Genomic DNA, 24,318 nt, shown 5'->3' on the forward strand with positions numbered 1-24,318 from the left:
TCAGCCTGAGAATTCCTTGCAGGATCTCAGAGGTGTAGCCTCTCCAATCAAAAATTCAGCTCTGAGGCATTTGACGCCCTGCTTTTCCCCAGTGTTTGACACAAGTGAAACCAGAGATGACACAGCACAGGTTTGAAAGCTGGCTAAGAGGCTTCCCAAGAGCTGGGCACAACCCTCTAAGATAACAGTGGATTGTAAGAGAAAGATAGAAGAGCTCCTGAAGCTTTCATCTTGGTTTTCCCCTCCCCAGACACAAGCTTGCATAATGGCTACTCCCATCCCACCCTGACAGTTTTCAGCTTTATACAGGGTTTCAGCCTAAATATCTGTCTTTAAAGGCTTTACTATGCCTTTCCAGAGGGTGTGTTTTCTCCATGGCTCCTCCTCACTATTTGAACATCTTTAGAGTCTGTGTTCAATTCACTTTATGGTGCTATCAGATCTCCTCAGCCAGCTCCTTGTTCCTCCCTTGACCTGAGGAAGCAGCTGGCAGGTGAGAGCAGAGCCCTGCCATAAAATACCCATGGTGCAGTCTCAGGCACACTCCAGTAACAAAGCTGAGGGGCAGGTGAGTGGTAGGATGGGACAGCCTGTGGCCAAAGTTACCTTCCCAAATATCAGGAAATTCAACCTACAGTATTTGTGCAGCAATTCCAGAATGTCCATTACCCTCAGTTCTGCTTATTTGTTATTATTTAAACACCAGCACTGTGCAGAAGGATAAGGCTGACTTTTTGTCTGGAAAACAGGCTCAAATGGAGCATTTTATTTCCAGTTTGATGGCATATGTGCACTGAAAATGCTAAACTCACCATGGCAGCCCTCCTACCACCATGACACTAAAGACAAATTTGCTCTGACTGCAGGGAGTACATACACTCAGCAATTCTCCTTATTTTGGGTAGATTGAAGTTTTTTGCAGTGCATCAAAGCTACTGCATCTGATACCTCTCATTTGGACTCCTATTGCTGTTCTGATTGATCTAGAAACTTCTCAGCTCCCCTAAGTTTCTAATGTATCAAGTCCTGGAGCTCTTGCCAAGAAAGCTTCTGGCCAGATGTGCCAAATCCAAATAAGTCATGTCCCTGTCAGCCAACTCTGGCTACCAAAAGCCTCTAATGGGGATTTTACAGTGACTGGAAAATAACAGCTGCAGTTTAAAGCCATTTGGGTTTAGAGGAAATGCAGGTTTTTGAAGATACCTTTGCCAGAGGTCTAAAACCAGTATAAATAATAAGTGTGATCAAAACTGCTGAATGCTTTACCAAGAGCCTCGGGTCCCAGGAAAGCACATTTTTCTCTTCTATTTTGAATCCATGTCTAATAAAAGAGCTTTGCTACACTGAACATGGCACAGGACATTCTCCAGGACTTGGGAACTGATCAGACAAGTATAGATGTATCTATGGTATGTCTTACCTGAAGCTGATTAATGCTTTCAAACTGAATGCCCCTAGAAGACAAAATTTTAGTTAAAAGCCTGATTGTTTCAGATATAGCTAGATGGACAACACTCTAGACTTTTAGCAAAGACAAGGAAGATGCAATTGTCCAGTGTGAAACTATAATGTCCAGTGTGCAATTCCTGCACCTCATAAAGCCTCCTGCTGTACCAGGTGAGCAGAGCAAGCTGTTGGATCACCTCCCTTTTTAACTCAATGCCAATTCTAGAATGAAAATAACTTCAATGCTAGCTGTTAGCAGCAGCTCCAATGATAGTAAGCATACAATCAACTGTTCTCTCACATGCTTTTGGAAAGGGCTCTCCAACTTTCAAAAAGTTTTTAATTCTTTCTACACCTAAATGTTAGAGGGAAACTGGAAGTTCAGTACCAAAAACAGCCTTAGAAAATGCAAAACATTGTGAAAAATTATGACAATGCAGCAGGCACAAGATTTTCCTGCCACAAAGATGACATCTATTAGTACCTGACAGCACAAGTTTTATTCCCAATACATGAAGCACATTAGAAGAGGGATCACATCACCTTTTTAAAGACAAAGTCCCAGCCTAGGACTACACATGAACAGTCAGTTCTCAAATTTTTCCTTTAATAATGGAACAATAAAAACTCATAATTGCTTCAAATATTTATTTCCATGGCAAAAATAGACTATAATATATTCATTTCACATATATTACATTCAGTAATACAAGCTTTTCTGTCTATGAAACACAATTTATACATTGTTTTACAAACCAATTTCAGTTTTACAAGAATTAAAGCTGGTTTGATTATACATTTTTACAGTATTGGTGGCAAGACAGCAAAAAATAGACATGTTAACTGCTAGCTTAGTACTAGAAAATAATACTTCATGTTTGCTACTTTTAAACAAAGTCCCATTTAAATACTTGCATACTGGCTCAAGTGAAAACTGAAAAAAATGGAGCCAGATCCTGTGTTCCTCTGACACTGAGGACTCAATCCTACAAAACTGCTGACAGGATTTCTTAACATCTGTTTGCTTTTAATGAATGAAGATATTTCAGCAGTGTGCAGGAGTGTACATACTTGCTGATTTGCCAGGTAAAGCCTGTTAAATTTCCATCCAAGTGCCCCCAGAAAAGCTACAAAGAAGACAGATCAGTTGGGTATTTCAAAGCAATTTAAGCAAGTATCTTTGTGAAGAGCATACACACCTTGTCTGGCAGAATTATCCAGGATTAGCAAAGTGACAGACTGGAGGATTTTACAGTGGTTTTCTCCATCAAATTTCCTACCCTTCTAAAAATTAATGGCATTTGCAATGTCTTCAAAGTGTATTAAAAGAAAGTCTCCTAATTTTACCTAAAACATTTCCAAATGGAAAAAGAGCACTTAATTCCCTTTATAAAAGTTAGGCACCTTCTGAAACTCATAAAATTAATAATTTGGTAGCTTTGATTGCTGCATATCTGAACTAAAAGAACATTACAATATCTACAGACTTGCTCTTTGACTTGCCACAGGCTGGATCTGTTGTAAACTCTGCTCATTAGATTCTTTATATTTGATTTCTATCTTCGTTCCCGAAGTAGAGCTGAAGAATAGATTTCAACAAAACAAACACACTGGAGGTTATTCTTCACCACTGAATGCAGGATGATGTGGAAAATAGCAAAGAATAGAACCAATGGCTATTTAGCAACAATTTTTTTAAAAGCTCATTGAAGTTAGCAAATCCTCTTTTTTTCAGCCTAGTTAGACCTTAAAGTAACATGAGATACCAACAGAGTGCACCAAGTTAGCTGGTCCCAAGCAAGATGGTAGTCAGAATTTTTTTTCCTCTTTAACTTTTCTTTTTACAGACAGCTTTGCAACAGCAGTTAAAAGTTTAAGATTTTTCTCCCTTACCTCAGCACAATATTTCACTGTTTTAATGTCACTGTGTTGCAAATGCTTCACTGCAACAGAACTAAGTACATGGTGAATTCCACATTTTGAGTCTCAATGTTAGCCCAGCCTTAAATTGGTGCAACTCACACAAACTGGCTTCATTCAAAGCATAGCTAGACTTTTGAATAATCTCACCTGCATCCATTAAAAATTATCACTGCAAAATTGCAAGTATGCCTATTCCCCCTGCATTTTGTATCTGTAAAACCAGAGACTGGTTTGAAAAATCTGACCTTTAGTAAGTAAACAGAAATTGAGCTGACAAGATTGCATTCAATACATTTGGAAAGGAAGATATGTAAAAATAACAGCCTCTGAAAAAATATTTGGAGTTTAAAAAATCACATTTTAAAAAGCCAGTAAAAATAACACCTATGACTACATATTCACTTACCCTACCATGCCATGAAAAACATACCATATGACTCAAACCCTACTAGCAGCTCTACTTTGGATACAAAACATTCCAAATCCTCCTCCAAATGCCTTCTGCCACTCCTCAAATCCTGACTCTATGTCCAAAATTCTGTTCTTGCACAAGAGAATTTCTTTTGAACTCTCATCTACTTTTCCTCTGAATGCTGTACTTTCCTGTATGCACATTCCTGCTGCATTCTTTTGGTTAATTCTTGTAATCTGTATTTAAATTTGAAGCAGAAGTGCATATTCATGCTTCAAGGGCTTAAGCTTTCATTGGCAGTAAGCCCATTTCAATTCCTACAGTATCATGAAGAACTGCAGGAATTTTGCATCTTGCAGAGCTGGACTCTGGTTTCCACAACTTTGCTCTATTGGAAAAAACTCAACCCTAAACTCTAAAGCACTGAGTTCTTAGCAACTGAAGCATTGATTCCTTCAAATTGATAATTTGAACTATTGAGAAACGAGTTCACTGTTTTTAAGTCCAGGGATTTAGTAATGCTATTGATATTAACACTGAGGTCTCATTACACAGCTATGATAAACAACCCTGCAGTTTCCAAGTTTGGTCCAGAAGCCATCGAAATATATGAGCCACTCAACTTTAACAGCTGCTCCAACACAAAATATGCAGCAGCAGCAGCCTCAGTCTTACTTATTAAATTTAAAGGAGCCATTTTAGAGAAAATTGCTCAGAGTGTTGCCTACTTCAAAAAGAGATACAAAGGATTACAATAGGAGCCAAATGTAAAATGTCAAGAATCTTTTCCACCTTAGTAAAAATTTATTTTCCTTTTATTTGTTATTACTGTATTTTAGGTTTTTATCTAAACGTTGGTGATAACTTAGAGCAGCTTTTCACCCATAGAAATACAGGAACACTGCCTTGGTCACCTGCTTTGAATTAAATGTATTTCTACACATAAACTGGAGCACCCTGCACTTCTATTGTTCACTTGTGTGAAAGGTATTTCAATGAGAGAAATACTAAGGCATAAAACTTTTCCTGCTCTTCCTGGGGGACAGCAGAAAAGGAGAGCAGTGCTGTGCAGGCTGCAGAGGCTAAGCAAAACTCCCCTGTGCACCTCAGAGCTTCTCCCTCACCCAACAGGGCCAGGAGGGACCTGCAGCCTAAAGCTAACCCAGCTGAGTCTGTGACATCTCTGTCATGGACAGGGCTCTGACTTAGCTTCAGGTTTCAGCCCAAGACTACAAAGATTCACTGGCCAAAAAATCTCTCATCAGAACAACCAAGAAAGAAATCAAATATGCAGAAGTCCTTAACTACTGTTTGCATGTTCTTGTCCTGTCTCTCCATATAATTTGATCCTAAAAAGCATCTCCTACCTAGTCAACAAAAAACCACCAAATCTGTCTCTTGACAGTATATAGCACCTTTATTTGTCCCTGAGAGCTCTGACATCCCTAGAGATCAGCATCATCTTTGCCATTTGCTGCAAGAATTTTTCATACAAGTTTTCTTACTAAACAAACTCTGTTCAAATCTTGCATAATCACCTGATTTCATCCCCATAAAAACAGATACACATTTGGCAAAATTGGACAGGCTTTTAGAGAAATTTTAAGCTTTTTGACAAATAAATCCACCTCTGACTCACACTGTGGCTGGATTTGGACAGTGGATATTCTTAAAATATCCAAAACTTCATGAAGCACCCAGCACAACTACATGTAAAAATGCATCCATTTTCAAGGCTCAGAACAAAAGTGCTAAAAACTGAATTGTTTTTTATAAGTTAACTGAAAATCTAAACAAATATTTTTAAAAAATATTTTTATAGAAGATTCTGAAGTTTAATTTCATTTGGTATCTAGAAGAGAAACTTCTCATTTTCAATGCTCACTTGGAGTCATATGCTTACAAACAAAAGCAATCCTACAGTGTTCAGTCGAAAAAACTCACATAAAATCAAGTCTGATAAGATCAAGTCTATTACTGCAGAAAACAGACTGCTGATGGACAGAACTGGAAGCTGAAGGGGAGGAGGTAGCAGTGTTACACCAAAAAAACCAAAACTGTGACTACCAGATTTGAGCACAACCACCTCTAAAAGTGAACACAACTTCTTTTAGCTAGAAACAGAAAAATAAGCCAAAAGAGACACATTTCCTCACCCACCTCAGATAATCCCATAAATACTGGATTAAATTGCTTGTTATAACTGCTCCTTTAATGCCACACAGCTGATGTTCTGTCAAAGAAACTGCTGCTTGAAGTTCTGGTTGTCCATCATGTCATTGAAACTGCATCTATCAGGTTATGAAGATCACAGTGCAAAGTTTAGAAATGGAAAAGGTACAAGCTGCATTTCAGAGCCTGCCCTCCCATTCAAAAAGATTTCTGCAGATAGAAGTTAACTGTGGCAAAAATTAACAATGTTTTTAAAACACTGCATGACACAAATAGCTAAGTACGTTTGCTTCTTTCAATACTTCTGTCAACATGGATATATCAGATTGGTATGTTTGCAAGGTTTATATATAAAGAATCAGTCTTCAGAAACTGGTTTCCTCTGGACTTCCAGTTTTATATTTGGCAATTAATAATTCCTAGGCATTTTATATTAGAACAACATTTCTCTAGTCTGAAATATTCAATCTGATTTATACTGAGAGTGCAACAAATCAGACTGCTTCCAAACAGACCTGAAAGCATCAGATCAATATTGTGTACCTAAAAGTAATATATTTTGTATAAAATGACATATTATCACAATGTCTTTTGGACCATGTGTTTAAATTCGTGGAAGCAGCTTACTACAGAGGAAATTTAAGCAACCTATTTATAATTCTTAATTCATCTTTTGGGACACAACTAATGTTTTGAAGGGGGTTTAAGAGTTTCCAAACCCTTGTTAGAGCTCAGAAAAACAACAATTTCAGCACTAATAGACCTGGCTTTTAGTTTCATTTCATTTCACTAAGTAGGTATCAAGGGAAATGTACACTTAACCATACCTGCACACTGGTCTGCTACAGGGATTTTTCAAAATTAAACAAGATATCTAAAATCTACAGCTCAATTTGGAATAGGGATTTTCAACTCGGCATCTCAAAACACTTGGAAAGGCAGCGAAAACCACGCTGTCCCCCCTGAAAACCACAGAGGATTATTTAGGGATATTGTCATTTGACCGGCCCCATGGGACAAAATGGAAACTACAGTAGGCTGTACCTACCTCAGGTCATTCCACAGCACTGACTCAGCCACCTACACAGCTGCTAAATTACCCTCATCTCCAGTGTTTCCTCTAGGAGCTCTTCTTCTGCAAGTTCTCAAATGCTCTTCATCACAACACTGCACAGCATTGGCAAAATCTGCTCTAACACTAACAAAATAATCTGGAGGATTCTACAGAAACTTCCAGTGCTTTACTGGCTTTTTAGGCTGGGAATATTAACATTTTTAAGGTCATCTTTGCACTGTGTAAACCAGCAATCATAGCTGCCACACCTCTTCCATTACACTTCATACAATCATTTCCACTTCACCACTCTGCACCTTCCTACTCCCATTTTAGTTCTCTCACTTCATCAACTTAAAAAGCTCTTCTTAAAATAACAGGTTAGTAATGGTATATTACCAAATGAAACAATGCATGATTATAGTCTCTATATTTAGCTACATAAATAACAGAGCAAAAAAAAAAGTGCTTAAAACATTTGCATCCACTTTGATTTCAGCCAGTAAAATCAAACTGTCCTCTAAATATATGAATAATACTGAATATGTACTTTCTCTCATCCACTTGTTTCCAATAATCTTGTAGATTCTTAAAATATTTTTCCCCTGCCTGCTGCAGGTAAACATGTCTCCTCTCAAATGAAAGTTATCAACAGTTACCATTATCTTTCACTTCTCTGTTCTATTACATGGCACTCCAACTAACTACCAACAGCTTCCCTAGGACCTTCTGCATGATTTCTAAAAAGTTGGTTCAAACGTTGTCAGTCTTCTCTGAAAATATTATTATGTTTAAAAAGTTTTCAGTTGTGGTAGTTAATTTTTTTTTTAAATTTAAAAAATCCCAAATATAAAAATAGCTTTCTTTAAAGCAACAGCTTAAAATATTTTGCTAAGTAAACCAGAGGAAACCAAATGTTCATTTTAAAAAATATAGATGTATTGTTCTAAATATAAAATTGAAAGCAGAATGAAACTGCATAAGACCTTGACATTCCAAGGGGCAGGTTTCTGACCCTATGTGCACCTACAGATTTTAGCTTTTGCACAGTCAACAATTATGTTTCAAAACATAATGTTAGTAAAATTGTACTATACACCTCCATTCCATAAGATACTTCTTTTGCTCAGAGTAACACCACTCTAAAGCATGTGTGCAAGTTAAATCATTCCTTAATGTGACTGTGGCTGAACATGGGAAGAATTCAGTCAAGCAAAGATCCTGCAGTGCAGGGACTGTTACACTGACTCACATTTAACAGTCACATGGCAACCCCAAATGGTAATGCTGGGATTCATCATCATAGAACACCAGTGAGAGCAGGTCTGGACAACTCTGATTTTCTTTCTGTAAACTCTTGCAGAGTCTCTTAGGAAGTGGCAGGGGTTAGATAAGTCTAGAACTTTTGAGAAACTGAATGAGAACTCCATAGACAAAAGTGTACTGCGAAAGAGTCTGCACCATCATCATTCTCTGCTGCCTCAACATATCCAGCACTCGTGGGATGTCCAGCATCTGGAAGAAGAGAAAAAAACATTACAAGTGACAGGTGAGCAAGGAAAATGGCTTGCACTTTCCCAGCAGGAGGTTCAGAGCAGTACCTTAGTGATCTAAGGACAGAATCAACTGTTCTGATTTCAGCTCTGACAATTCATTGCCCAAGCCCACAGTATGGACTGCACTACACCACTGATCATCTGGGAAATATGCATAATGGTAAAGTTACCTATCTCATGGGCTATTGGTCTTCACAAACCTAATGGCTGAAAAAGTCTGTCACAGTGTTAGGAGAGAAATGCACAATGAAACAATAAGTTTGCTGAGTTTCAAATGATATATTATTAATGAACATTTTACACCTGTCCACTTCTGGCTAGAAGTTGATAGGACTGATTTTATTCTATTAAACTACCACTTTGTCCTCTACAACTAATACTGCAAATACACTGCACTTAGGAACAAAATAAGAATACGTACAGAGACTGGCTAAGAAAGCATGTTCTTGAATACTTTCCACTCTAATTAAGGCAAGGAACAGTAAAGTCAGGATGAAATCCTGAAATATGCTCAGTGGCTTAGGGCATACTTGCTCCACTCAGTGACTCAACATCTTAGCGAGTCAAGAATGCAAATGAGCATTCCAGTGCCTGGTGTGCATGTGGGCAGCTCTAGAAGATTATTAACTTCTGTTGAATTCCCAAGAGCCATTTCAAGCAGAGTTGAAAGGCCTCTCCCAACAGCATGGCATATTTTGGGCAGGTATTTACTCTCGTATTACCTAACATTATTTAAAGGCCAAGAAAGCAGCAGAGCTCACCTCATTGTGCTCCAAGCAGGCGATCATGATCTCTGCCAGGATGACCACCCCTGTGCGCCCCACGCCCGCGCTGCAGTGCACCAGCAGGGGAGGGTTGGAGCTCTTGGGGTCTGCTGTGCTGTTCGTGTGGCGCCGCACCGACTGGATCTCCTCCAAGTACGCTTTAAATCCAAGATAAGAGTCATTAATTTAGGAGATGAAGCCCCATAAACTGTTCCATTATACTGTTGGACCACCAGAAAGCAGTAATTTAACAATGGACATTCCACAGGAAAACTATGTATTGTATAAATCACAAGTCATGCCCCAACCGTAGCAATACAGATCTACAAGGATCATCTAAATTTTGCAAGGATTTCCTTGCCTTGTTCCCCTATTCCTACTGAAGACAGCTTGTGGCCATCTTGCTACTGCTTCAACATACTCAAATGTGTAGTATGTTTTACTCTATATGGACTTCTGGTAAATTATTTGCTTTAGACAGAAAGAATCACTTTAATAAAATGTCAGGTATATTCCTGCATAAAACATCGTTCAGTATCTCTCACTGGTGTGAAGAAACTTTTTACAATGGAATGCTTGGCAAACTTGTCTAAAGTTACTTCATGTATAGCAACCATTTTAGAAAGTATTAAAAAGCACCACAAACCACACCCCAGAACAAAGCTATTAAATACAACTTACATAAAAATCCCTTTAAGTCTTCTGGACAGCCATGCTCTGGCCAGTCAGTATACTGCAAATGCCAAACCGTTCTCTCCTGTCCTGTGAGAAGATGTTTAATCTTCAAACCCGTAGTTGCGTAGCAGCCTGAGTCCGTACGGAATCGCGTGGTAATCTTAAATCTCCCATATGTCACAGTGTTGTGTCTTGAGCCAAGACGTGGCCAGTATCTGAAGCTTTTTTCTCTCCCACTTTCCTAAAAAGTAGAACATTTGCTGTTAACAATAAACCCTTATAAGAACACTGTTCCTGTAATAACAACTGTATCTCTCCTCTATTAAGTAGTACTAGTGTGTTACGGCCTCTTACTCTTACTGAGGCCTCTTACTTTCCAGCAGAAAGTTTGCAAATTCATTTTTCTGCCAAAGAAATCAAGGCAGAAAGGGGTCACTAGAAACTTAATCTTTGATCTGTCTATTTGTTGGAGCAAAGATCCCCTTCCTCTAACAGATTATTAAAAAAATCATGGTGGAATTTCTGGGAGAAACCTGACTCAATTTCTACTCACTTCCTCTGCCGTCACCATAGCTATGATGGCAATCCCTTGTTCCCAGATCATCTGCCAGAAATCCTGACATGTATTTTGCAAAGGGCCCTGTGTAGCAATGTAATCCCACTCTATGCCACCAACAGAGATCTGTAAAAAGAAAGACATTAGGTTAGTAATTATTGAAAACCCTTTCTCCAGTTCAAATATCAGTCATTTGAAGATGTGCAAAATGAAAAGACTGCAACACCACAGAAGTATGAGCCCATTGTGAGTTTTATCTACCCCATTTTTTAGCTGCATATTGTCACATTAGATGCAGAAAACACAATACTATACGTTCACAGCTAAATAAACATATTTTATATCATAAGGATCATGTAAATCTGAGAATACTAAATTGCATTTCTCTTTTGTGAGTTTAAGGTCTTTTAGCAAATTCAGATTTAGGGAAGCTATCATACTCTGGTGCTGTAAATATTATTACAGTACTAGTTGTTATTTCCTGAAAAAATATTATCTTGCTTGAGTAGGGTCAAGATTTGTGAATAAGGCAGATAAATTATGATGCCATGTTGGTATATAAACAGATTCATTAAATAAAGACAGCAACACAACTACAAATGCTGCTTTGACAATCTCAACTCTTTTCAGAAAAAGCATGAAGCCAACTGTAGTTACACTTAGAGCAGATAAATGTATTGAAAATGAATTAACTGCCTTTCAGGTTCTTGAAGTCACTCTTCAAATTCTTTTAAACAGAGCTTAAAGAGTTAAGGATGGGGACAGGTTTTGAAAAAGCCAATTTTCCCCTGGCTCTGGCAGCTCCTTTAATCATCCAAAAAAACTTAAGCTAGGAGCTTAAGAGAGAGAGATGGAGGGATTGTCATTCACCTTACCAAACCAAAACTGATAGCCAAATGCATTTTTAGTTACCACACGAAGTGGGACATTTTCCCCCAGAGCATTTCTCTCACCTTGATGTGAGATGCGTTGATGTAGCCCGTGTTATTTTCCTTGGTTGGGACCAGCTCCACCCTGGTATCATCGTAAGGAAGCACGTCCTGGAAGCGGTTCCTCTCAGCATTCTCCGGCAGCCGCGCGATGGAGCACTCGCCGTCCATCAGCCGCTTCTTCTGGACGCGCTCGTATTCCGTGAACACCATCCCCTGCTCCAAACGCTGCTCCAGCATTCTGCACTGCAGGGCACAGCACAACCCTCAGAGGCACGTTCTGAGCTGGCTCTGTTGGAATTCCTGTATGCACTTTCTTCTCCTACACATTCAATGCCTTCCCAGCTTTAATGTTTCCACAAACATACCAGAATAAACCAGAGGCAACCCTAACCAGCAGGAATTTTGTTCAAGTGAAAACTAAGCAGCCTGTTATACTTCAGTAGGTCACAAAGATTTATGTGGGTACTGCTGGTAAAGGAAAACTTACTTCATAGTTTCTGCAAAGACAGCCCAGCCATACTGCATACTGCTTCAAATACCTTTGATCCATTGTTCAATATAGCAGCAAGATGACATAATTTGAAAGGTCTCCTTGAACCTTATAATAATAAAAAACCCCAAAAATAATAACAAAAGACCACACAAACTTAGTTGTTTGGATGGAGAAAAACGAAATTTTGCTTACATCAGGAAAGCTGCCTTAGAAACTTGCTTCAGTTAAAGTATAAACCCAGAATTTTTTCTAATAGTATAATTCAATCTTTTTTTTATTTAATAAACTGCTCCCTCCTCCCCTTTATTCTCTTGAGACCAAGTTGCTTCTAAATCATAAGACACTTCTGGAATTTCTGCATCTCTTTGCCAACAATAATTAGAGGAATAATATGTAAGATTTCAGCCAGAAAATTTCATCTATGTCACATGTCCCCAGATTCTTACAGCAACTGCTCTGTGGTATCAGGTCATAGAAGTGTCTTATATCAAGCAAGTATGCCAAATGCTGCAGAGGAAGGTGTAAACTTCCATCATATGCAATTTGCACACCAATACATCAACTGCAGAAACTCCTTTATTACCTTTACGCTAAATTCACATCTTTAAACTGATAATAACATGAAGCTGAGCAATGAAACAGGCACTGAATCAACACTAAACTTATCTTCTAAAATACCTGCACTCTGGACTTCTTTTCATGTCACATGTCTACTTTGCTTTGCCTCTTCTCAACTGGAATTTATTCTACCTCTACATGACTGCCTGAAGAGAAAATGTAGTGACATGACTTTGTCATAACTTGACTTTGTGGTTTCTTCTTTGCCACAATGCTTTGGGCAGAGTTAGCTGAATACAAACACAGATGAATCCAGTAAAGGCCAACCCAAAAGAGATGATGGCTCTAGCTAAGAGGAAATAACCAACACAGGTACTAAACCTGTACTTCAGCAACACAATGTTAATTTTTCTCCCTTGGCATCTTAAGCCATGTCTATGTAGTTCAACACAGCTTTTACTGAGTGAACTGCAATTAATTTTCTTGGTCTGTTCATTTAAACTGCAGCTGGTGAGAGCAGGATTATTCCTTCAGGTTCTAAGCCCTAGATTAGATCCCTAGTGACTAGAAACAAAATTGAGCAAGAGAGGACCTGCAGCTGAGAATGCCCAACCATGCTCAGGATTGGAGACTATAGATACCACTGGTGGAAGAATGGGCAATAATCACCATAGAATTTTGTGTACCTAGCTGCTCCCTGGTCAGATGTGTGATGGCACTGCTCTTCATAGCCCATCACAGCCTGAATATTGACTGTATTTCATTTTCCTGCACTTCTTAAATGATGTATGGAACAGACTGAAGCAGACATAGGATTTTTTTTATCCCGACACAAGCTGATAGAGTCTTGTATTTTTCAAGAATGATCCTCAAATTCTAGAACCTGAAGTCCTCTCATTGATCTGACATTTTTTATGGAGTTTAAAATTTCACCAGATCAAAAAAAAGTTCTATGTTTTATGGACTCTACCTGAAAAAAAAAGACAAATACAATCTGCACAAGTTGTATTCTGAGGATGCAATTAACTGCAAAACTCACTCTAAACACCATATGAATTTTTAATAATTGCAAATAAAATCAATCTCACACTCAGAATTTTAAGCTTCACAACTTATCACTCTGGAAAACCCAAAATTAACGGGATCAGTTGCACAAAAACACATCAGGAGGCACTAGTGAATTCACTTCCTGTATGTTCAGAGTGTAAATTATAGTTGAATCATTGCCATCTTAAAGAAAAATTTGAGTTACACCCAATAGTTCTAGCAATGACTCGTCAATTAGGAATCTTTTTATTTTATTTCTATTCTCAGCATTTGAGTTGCCTTAATATGAAGCATTTTACAGTCAATAAAACGTACCACTCATAATCATATAATTTTGAAAAACTACCAGGGTAAATCAAGCATTAAAAAACGTCAACATACTCGTTCATCATTTGTTGCTCTTGTTGATTCTTCCTTCCCCTCATCTGGCAGAGGCATTCTAGTCAATGCCAGTCCATTTAGGGCAGCTAGCTTCAGAGGCCCCATTTTTTTTGCATCATTTTTATTCTTTTTCATACCCTGCAAAAGAAAAGCTAAAATTTATAAATATTCTTAAATATCTGATGCAGTTATAAAGCAGAAACCAGACCAGTTCAACTAAGCAAAAGATACTTCTCTGGCCCCTCCTGTGAACAGCTCTGACCTTTTTCTTTGATAAGCACTGCAGTGAGAGATTAGGGTGGTGGGACCACATTCCTCCAAGGACACAACACAAGTCTGTCTTCATTCCACACAGGTTAATGAAACTGCATGAGAATGACAAATATTGTTCTCTAAAGCTCATGACTGAGGGTGTGAGGTGGCAACTTTGGATAATTAACATTCTTGAACAGACCTGGGATCACTTCCCAAACCCAAAAATATGTAAAAACTATTCCTTCATAGACTACACAGTTTGCAGACACTTTTCTTCCCTACAATCAGGCAATGACCATATAACTTTAAGATATTTGGATACAATTAAGTGTTTTACTAAGTTTGCAACAAACTTGAAATACAAAACACGAACACAGAACTGCAGACAGATTTGAGTCCTAGACCAGGCCATGAATGTAAATTATGTAATTACCATCCATTATTTGATGAAAAATATCAAAGGGGAATTTCTATGAAAGAATCAGTTCAAATTATTTTTTTTAAAAGGATAAGAGGAAACCTCATCATTCCTGATGTTGCTAAGTTTAATTGTTAACAAAAATACACTGAAAATATGAGCGCACATGCTGCTTGAATGATAATCAATGCTTTCAAAAGTTAAATGGTGGTAAGAAACAGGAAGACAATACAGGAGGATGAGACTTCATCTAAAAGTGAACACAAACACAATAAAAAGTTCACTGAAAAGCAAAATGTGCAAGCATTGGTAGGGGCCAGCTTTGTCTGAAAATGTGTTTTTTGGAGAGCAAATACTAAGTAACTATCTAAATGTGAACACCAGGAGGAAGATATCCTTTTTATTCCCCTATATCCACATTAAAAAAACAAGAGAAAGATGTAGAAAAACATACATAATTATAAAAAGAATTTAAGCTGATGCAGGTTCATTTCATTGTGTTCAGATCCATGTATAGCACATCTGACAGACAAAAACTTGTAGGAGTAGTATTTCAATACACAGTTTTTTCATATGTTATTTGTTGCAGTATCTGCTGTTACTACAGCAGTACAAGTTATATAGCAGTTCCCCTGCAGTCCAATATATGCAGAAAACTATTTGACACTAACTCAGGTATCAATCGATTTTAAAAGGCAAAATAATAATAAAAAATGGTCTTCCTCTATTAGCACCTGAATTCTGCCACAAAATACATAAAACTGAACAAAAGTTTAAATCAAAGTGGGTGCTAAGGAGTGCCAGTGAAATTGTGCAGTCCACACAGACCTTGATGTTTCTGTGAGGTGGGAATTACAGGAAAGGTGAAACTTGCAGGTTTTCACTATTTAGAGTCCTAAGATTGGAGAAAGAGATATTGCAAGCAAGAAAAACCTTCAGTGGGATAAAAACAGCTTGAAGAGAAGGCAAAAGGAAAAGGATATGAAAAAGGGAAGGAATGTAGTAAAGAAGAGAATGCAAGGAAAGAATTTATTCCTTAAGGTGTCAGGTTCCCCTCTTAGGTCAGAAGAATCAGGCAAACAAATTTTTTAAAAAGCAAACTTTTCGGCTACATATCATATTTCAGTGCAAGAAAGATGAGCAAGTTCAATGGAAAGAGTTGTTTCTGCTCCAGATAAGAAGTAGGGCAGAGCAGGGATCTAGAACTGATCTTAAACGAGCTCCTTCTAAAGTTCCTAGCCAGGTTAGGTTCTCAGATGCATGGAGACTGCACAGTTGGATTTGTGTGGGTGGACTAAACACACAGAACTCAGACATGTCAGAGGAGGGGATAAAAGATAGCTAAGCAAAGTTAACCAGGGAAACACAGAACTATAAAGGTCAAGCTTAAGGTAGCTTTTAATTCATATGTTTTAAAAGCATCTCAGGCTGATTAAAAGAACCCCAAACCTCAAACAAATACAACAATCAACTGCTACAGACAACCCAAAACAAGACAAATAGTATCCACTTACACCTAGAGGGGGAAGGCCTTCCACAATATTCTTCTTCCCAGACAAAAGATCGGACACGGGTCTCTTCTTTACTGAATCTTTCCTTACTCTGTATCTCCCTGATGTTGTAAGATCAGATTCTGACATAGATGGAGTAAGCAGTCCTTCCCCTCTTCTCTGTACCTGGCCTTCTACTAGTAAATGAACAGGGCTCATATCTTTCATTCTCTTTTCTGCCTCTGTGATATGTAATTTAGGCTCAAGAATATGCAAAGGGCCAGTAGATGAAGCAACAGAGCTATAAGGGTAGTTTAGTACTGAATCATGAGAATAACCTCCCATAACAGATGAAAGTTGGGTTTGATCTTCAGGGAGAGGAGAAAGACTTGAACTGGCCTTATTCTCTTCTTCAAATTCTTCTTCTTCCTCACTACTGTGAATCAGCATAGTGGCATCTGAAAGGGTTTTCTTGTGATCACAGTTCACACATTCTTCTTGCTCACCTTCCTTTTGCTTCGTTCTCTCCATCAGAATGTTGGGCTGTGACCCTTCTGAGATAACTCTTGGAAGAGCCACATCTGCTGCAGAAGCTGACATGGTCCTCTCTTTAATTCTTATTCCTTCAAAGCTGGGAGTCAAGCCTGCTATTTCAATACTGTTCCTTTTCTGCAGCTGAGCATGGCGTGCCGACATCAGAGGTTCGCTGACCTCCTGAAGAGAATGTGCCACAGGCAGGCTGTCTTCCTGAAATGTCTGGACAGAATGGTGCACTCGCCTTGTGATAAGATCTGGATTGCTGCTGCTGATGTAGATGTGTCGAGACAGGTCTGGAGTACTGTTTGCAGGCCTTGGGTATGGGTATGGGGGAGGTGGTCGGTAGACTTGAGTCTTCATTATATTTGGTGCTGGGTAATCCTGAGACTGGAGCTGCACATTTGTCAACTCAGGCACACTGACTGCCCCAACAACTGGGCGCTTCTCAGCAGGATAGGGGTAGGGGGATTGGCTGTGGAAGCTGTAGTTCAGGTTAAATGGGTAATGGTTAGATTGTGGGGCAGCAAAATGGGCATGCTCTCGAATTTCAGGCTGACTGTAAACCAAGGCATCAGGCCTGCTGTAAGCATACGAGTTGCTGATGTTAAGGTTTCTCATTGAATGACTCTGCCTATCTGTGTGCACCATCCCCCTGTTGAGCTGTCTCATCACAGTCTCATAGTCTGGTGTGGGACGATAAGAAGGTGGTATTAGTGCACTATGTCTGTGTGATGGGACATAATCAGTTCTGAGGACATCACTTCCAGTAATGCTTGGGTTAGAGGACATGGGAGATGGCTGCAAGTAATGCTGTGGATTGTTCAAGGAGTTTGTGCTGTGTGCACTATAGACACTCCCATTGCGGAGCCGACCACTGTAGTCATGAGGGGTTCTATCCAAGCTAGTCTGAGAGTGACAGTAGTATCCATTCTGATTGCTCACAAAGAGGTTATCTGCAAGTAAAGTTTAAGAACAATCTTTATGTCCAGGACATCAGACAGATCCTCAAATCCTTATCCTCTATTTAAAGATGTAGCTAAGGCAATGTTTGATATTTTCCAAACCTTAGTTATTCTTAGCTATGTATTGAAATGGGAAGGAAAAAAACCCAAACCAAAATCCCAGCTTTTCTGTTGTTGTTGATACTCAAGGTATACACACCAGAATAATGCCTTATATTCACTTCAATCATGCAAAATGGGGAAACACTGTCTGCTTACAAATTACTTTCTTCTGTTTAGGATATATTTCCTAAATTTCAGTCCAAGATAAACAAAGTCCATATCAACCTTAAACAACATCACTGAAAAAATGAATGTCTACACTAGCATTTGTACCAATGTAATCAGTTTGAACATCAAAGAAAGAAAGAAAGAAAGAAAAAAAACCAAGAAAAATAACACAAAACAAAAATACCACCAAAAACCTAAAAACAGTCCCATAACAAGCAAAAAAACCCTTGCTCTTCTCTTTACTACTCCTTCAAGATGTACGTAAATATAGCACAGCAAAAAAAAAAAAAAATCATATTACCTTTTCTCCAGAAATTTTGGAGACAGTTTAAACTACCATCATGTCTTGTTCACACATATTACATACACCTACACTCTAAAGAAAACAGTTTATACATCCAAGGCATATTTAATCATTTCAATTACAACTTCATTGGATGCACAATTTGCCAGTCTCCAGAGGAGAACAATTCAGTCATTGCTCTAGATGCCTTCATGATTTAACTATCTGGGTCCACCAAAATAATCATCACACTTATGCTACTGAATTTGCTGATAATCAAAAACTGTTTTATGAAAAAAATGTTCAAAAATAGGATACTTGTAGTAGCAAGTACCCAGCAATACTTACAACACTAAACTGCAAAGAATTCAGTTACATTCTGAATGTAGCTGAATACCTGTGTTTTTTTCAGACCTGTGTAACTCTGTTTTGATAGAAAAGGTGCCTATTCCCTTCCCTGTGAGCTGGCTTTTTAGAGTACTATTTGGATGAATTTGGAAAGTTCCTATCAAACTTGAGGAGACTTTGCAAAAGATTAGATGCAGCCCTTCAGAGCAACAACTCTGTTAATTAAAGACACAATGTGTAACAATCAAAATAATGAAAGTAAGCAGCCATGGCTCTGCTGTAAACTGGTAAGATAAGGAGTCTACATTCTTGAGCATACTTGTCAGGATTTGATTGGGTTTCTTTCTTTCTTTGTTTCAATCAAATATATACCAAGTCCACAACATGCAAACATTCTAGCCTTTGAATTCCTCAACACCTTGTAGTCTAGCAAACTTAGACAAATGTCTCTCTTCCTGCATTCTGGGTTTGATTTTTAGTTGTGTGAATTGTCTTGGGGCAATCTCTGCAGCTATTAAGACCAATATTGACAAGGATCTCACAGTGCCATAACATACCAGTTTGATACACCAGCCAAAGAAAGCCATAGTCAGCTTAAACTCACACAAGACACCTCAGCCTACAATTGCTGTACATGCTTATCCTAATCAGAATTGCTCATCTCCTATTTGAGAGGATATGGAGGAGGAACAGTGGAAAAAACTGGGGATGTTTAGCCTGGAGCAAAAAAAGGCTCAGGGAGAACCTTACTGCTCTCTACAGCTATCTGAAAGAAGGCTGCACTGAGGTGTGTTTGGGTCCTTCCAGGCAACAAGTGGCAGGACAAGAGGGAATGGCTTCAAGTTGCACCAGGGGAGGTTAAGATTGGATATTAGGAAATTTCTTCTTGGAAAGGATGGTGAAGCACTGGAACAGGCATGTCCAGGGAAGTAGAGTCACCATCCCTGAAGGTGTTTAACAGACATGTAGATGTGGCACCTGGGGACCTGATTTAGTAATGGATTTGACAGTGCTGTGTTGATGGCTGTTGGTGATCCTAAAGGTCTTTTACAACCTAAACAATTCTGTGATTCCATGACTGTATTTCACATTAGCCTACTTATCTAGAGTAGCAGCAAGCACTTCAATGACTGTTCTAGTACAAACCTGTCCCATGTTCACCTATTAATTTATTCAGCTCTAGCTAAAGTAGCTACAAATATAAATTATAGCTTTTACCTTCTAAAACTGTTTAGTATGGCCATGGATTTAATGAACTTACCTTGGGAAGATGCATATGGTTCACTATAATGACCATTGTAATGCAGCTGAGGTGGTGGAGGCATCATATAAGGCTGAGGCTTGGGCTAAGAAGGCAAACATCTTACTGTTACTTACAAAAATAATTATTGAAGTTTTTAATACATAATGTATACCATTTATATATATATATGTATGTATAATATTACACATATTATATATAATACTATATAAATAGTAATAACACACATTATATATTATATTATAAATGTGTATAATATTACAAATAAACACATACAAAGCCTTAGTCTTAAACCATTTCTCTAAATCTGCAATGTAAGTTTCACCTTTGAGGTCATACAAAAAGAAATTTAAAAACCAGGAAAAAAACTTGAAATCACACTCCACTAACCCAAGACTGTATCTTGCCATCTAACATCTAGGAGAGTTTCCTAGAGAGAGGGTTGAAACTGAAAACAGAAGTGTTTGAAATATTTGTCATTGCAATTGCTTTAATTCCACTATTTAGATATTGCATAACAGCTCCTCCTACAAGTCAGAAACAGTTCCTCACATACTAGACTCATCTTTTCCACTGCTCATTTAATTTCACTGAAGGGAATAAATAGTTGATTCAAAGTCAACTGAAATCTATAAAAATGCAAAGATAAAGCTATTTGCTTTCCTTACCATGGACATCCTGGATGAAGATCGTCTTCTAACAGGATTCACTGTAACGGGCTGAGTTTGTCTACAGAAGAAATTTAACAGTAAGAAACTATTCTTAACAATTAGCAAGACCCATTTCAAATATCAGAATGCATTCCCAAGATCAATTAAAAATGACTCTGTATTTCCAGGACACAAGCCTGTGTTAGTCTTCCACAAGAGCCTCAAAAGGAAAAAGCTCTGTGCATTAGTCACCATCACAAAGCAAAAATCAAAAGCCCAAGATCAAAATACCTCAGGTAGTCTCCTGTTTTACAAATTGCCTGTTCTACAAGTCAGACATAGAACTGTATGGGGACCATAATGTTACAGATGTTACAGAAATTGGAAAGCATTACTGTACTGCATTAGCATTTGCATGTTCTAATATTAATGCTAATGGGAATGAATTTTCATAATTTGTTGGATTTCTCCACGATAAAGTTCAGAAGTCTTAAGCTCCTTTTCCCCCCCACCCTACACTGCACCTGTGCTCTGCAGCCATAACAAGACAGGTCAAAACACAGCATGATACAAATGCAGGAACTGCTATTTTTTAGTTAGAAAGGTGTTTTTAAGCTCACCCTTTGGGAAGTGAAGGACGAGAAAGGATTGGAAAGCGTGGAAGGGAAAGAATGAGGGAAGATTTCTGAGAGCCCTCCTCAGGTGGAGAGTCCAAGGAGTCTCTAAAGACAAGGTATGTACAGATTTAGAAAAAAATCCCTGAAGTTGATACAGGCATGCATAAGACAGTTTTCAGCTGCAGGACCAGATGACAAGAAATCTTAAGAGCAGAGATCATCAGCTAAGTTTTTTTGAGGACTTAACCTCATGTAAAACCATATTGTGGTGAAACAATTACAGTAAGTAATCCTAGAGACTGACATTTAATATAGAACTACAGATCTGACATTATTTAGATAGAAATACACAAGTCCCACAAATGCACTACTTCTATAAATTCTTCTTATCCCTCTCAAAAGACAGACAAATTTACAAGCTTTGAGGTATGAGGTTTACTCTATTTCAAATTTATCTTACTTCTCAAATAAATTAGCATTAAACACACCAATGAGTCACCCATGGCACAAAATACTTGATTATCTTTGTACTGACTCAGCAGATATCAAACATCTATCTTTCCATGTACAAAGAGGAGTGAAACATGGGAATCAATGCTTTTCCAATTATAGACTATTCACTGTGTCTAATTCTCTATTCTTTGACTGAAGAAACTTAACTGAAGAAAAGCTGTTCCAGTAAACTAACTCAGATTCCAGACATTGATTTACAAGTTGGAGACCAGCCCATTTAAATTTAATTTGATGAACTGCATTAAATTTACTTTGCACTGGTGCTACTTGAGCTGTACAGATTCCATGGATACCAAAAGAACCACATACCTCTTAGCTGTCAATCCAGCACATTTCAGGAGTGCTTCACATACACTGCCCGCCCTTTTAAAGCCTCTGGTGTCCTTTCAGAGCAGCTCACCCAAACACAGGCCAAAACCCTGCTGGTTCCAGTAGCTCACTAGCAATGTTAGACCCCAAAGCAACTCAAGTCTCTCACAGTGCTGTGATCAGTAGCAAAAGCCAAACATTATTACTTATGGTAAGATTTCAGCACTTAATATTGTCCTCTGTTATAAAGCAGGGTGTATTTCAAAAACTGGTGGTAAGTACTTTCTCAAAAAAGATTAAGAAAATGAACCCAAGTCATTAATTACTACCATCTAAAAAGGACAGTAAAGGCTTTTGAAAGGAAGGAGGCCATTTCACTTCCCAATGGAAGCTGCAAGGGCACCAAGAGTTCTGCTAATGTATTCTACTTACAGGCTGCATTTATTTAGTCTGTAAAATTTGTGTCTAGCCACACACATCCTCCACACATATTTTGCTGTTTCCATATCTTCCTGCCAAAAAAATAAAACCCAACATTTGCATTAAGTCAAACATTTATATGCTTCACTTGCTTTCAGACAAGCCACTGAAATTTTTAAGATTAAATTACCGTTGACCAATTTAATTTTAACGTAACTTCATTAATATCACCAGATTTTCCCTAAAATTCTACTTTGCAGACCCAAATATACACTCTAGTCTAGCAATTTCTTAGACTTATGAAATTTGAAAGTAGAAGCCTTTTTCTCAAGACATCAGCTGTAATACTAACAAAATTTATAGTTAAAATTGCCGTAAGATTGTCAACAGCTGCCTTTTGACAAAAGCAACTGGTAGAGGATGAATAAAATTAATTCTGAAAAGAATGCTATGGCCCATTCCAGGAAAGCTCTAAGGCAATATTTATCTTTAATTGCCACTGATTCAAGCAAAAAAAAAAAAAAAACATGCTAGAAATTTTACTGGAATGATGAAAATGTTTATGACCACATAACCAAACACTTCAATGTACTCAACATAAAAGGTCCCATTTCAATGCCTTCCCATAGAAAGCTGGCCACAGAAAGATAGGGTTAGTACATTTGATTCATACAGTTCAAAACTGCTAAATATATAGATAGTAGGTCTTAATCTTTGAGTTAAATTATCAGTTTTAATTTATTTACTGATGACTTAGTGAAAAAAATTAAAACGTACTCACAGTTTGGAACTGAATTGTCTCTTCTTTGTTTGCCAATTCTAATGCAAAAAAGGATTTATTGTGGGACATGTTGGCAATATCATGCCACCTGCAGACAAAGGGGACAGGACATGACTGGACAAGCTCTGACTTTCAAACCACAACAAATGCAACTGCAAAGCAGAACCACCATCAAGAATGTGGATAAAGAATGTCCTCATGAGGGGAAGAGGAGGGGCAGGCACTGACCTCTTCCATCCTATGACCAGTGACAGGGCTCAAGCAAATGGCCTGAAGCTGAATCAGGGGAGGTATAGGTTGGGTATCATGAAAAAGTGTTTCACCCAGAGTGTAGTTGGGCACAAGAAGAGACTCTCTGGTCACAGCAGCAGCCTGACAGAGCTCAAGAAGCATCTGGACAATGCTCTAGGACACATGGTGTGACTCTTAGGGTGTCCTGTGCAGGGCCAGGAATTGGACTCAGTGGGCCTGATGGGTCCCTCTCAAGACAGTACATGCTGTAAGTCTATGATTCTGTGATAAAACATTTTATGATCCTGTGAACAAGTTAATTAATGTATCTGAACAAGTTTTAGATCATTACTTCCATACCATTAATGGCTGCTGAAAGGAAAATATGTATGTGACTAACTTTTGGGAAGATGTACATGTAGAGTAAGATTTGTCTTCCATTTGAAATTCTTTCTAGCGTTCTTAAAAAAAAAAACAAATTTCAACAAATTGAGTCATCAGTAAATTGGAATATCCCAATTGCTTGAAAGCAAACCATACATTCCAGGGAAAAAAATTAAACCTATACTACACAAATCCTTTAAGGCACTATTATGCACATTTTCTAGAAATCTTGCATGCTGACAGATGAAAAAAAATTAGATTGCATAAAATATATTTATTCATCTTCTTTTTAAATGCAAATTTAGCTTGGACCACTAGTATTATGTTAGTGTAAATAAAGCCTGTAGCATAGATTTAGTAGAAGAATATTCTGCAGTACACAAATCCATGGAAAAAGCATGGCTTGCATATAGGGCTCTCCCTAAAGGTGTTTATATGGCTCACATTTGCATTATATAGAGGTATCTGTTAGCATTTTCCACAGCTACTGCCTCATGTATATGAGGTAGAGAAACATTAATGTCTCCATTTTGATGTAGAACAAAAATCCCTCAAATTTAAGGCCTTGGTTCATAAGCCTTTGTGGGCACAACTATGAAATTACCTGAATCAATCTCAAG

General features: G+C 38.1%; 1 protein-coding gene across 2 annotated transcripts in view; it reads right to left on the reverse strand.

Moving 5' to 3' along the window:
- Positions 1 to 3,163: 3,163 nt before the first annotated feature.
- PTPN21 (protein tyrosine phosphatase non-receptor type 21) overlaps positions 3,164 to 24,318 on the reverse strand; it is a 43,168-nt gene continuing 22,013 nt past the window's right edge. The window contains exons 9-20 of one of the 2 annotated variants that reach the window (XM_079309069.1): positions 23,084 to 23,171; positions 22,315 to 22,394; positions 21,064 to 21,165; positions 20,462 to 20,522; positions 19,794 to 19,878; positions 16,157 to 17,622; positions 13,970 to 14,107; positions 11,512 to 11,733; positions 10,556 to 10,684; positions 10,009 to 10,243; positions 9,325 to 9,485; positions 3,164 to 8,522 (exon numbers count right to left, since the gene is read on the reverse strand). In XM_079309069.1, the coding sequence (XP_079165195.1) occupies positions 8,394 to 8,522; positions 9,325 to 9,485; positions 10,009 to 10,243; positions 10,556 to 10,684; positions 11,512 to 11,733; positions 13,970 to 14,107; positions 16,157 to 17,622; positions 19,794 to 19,878; positions 20,462 to 20,522; positions 21,064 to 21,165; positions 22,315 to 22,394; positions 23,084 to 23,171 (2,896 nt within the window). In that variant the 3' untranslated portion in view covers positions 3,164 to 8,393. The remainder of the gene's footprint in view (positions 8,523 to 9,324; positions 9,486 to 10,008; positions 10,244 to 10,555; positions 10,685 to 11,511; positions 11,734 to 13,969; positions 14,108 to 16,156; positions 17,623 to 19,793; positions 19,879 to 20,461; positions 20,523 to 21,063; positions 21,166 to 22,314; positions 22,395 to 23,083; positions 23,172 to 24,318) is intronic. The other variant, XM_079309070.1, reaches the window with a different exon arrangement.

This window comes from Erithacus rubecula (assembly GCF_903797595.1).
Source record: "Erithacus rubecula genome assembly, chromosome: 6".
Lineage (NCBI taxonomy): Eukaryota > Metazoa > Chordata > Aves > Passeriformes > Muscicapidae > Erithacus > Erithacus rubecula.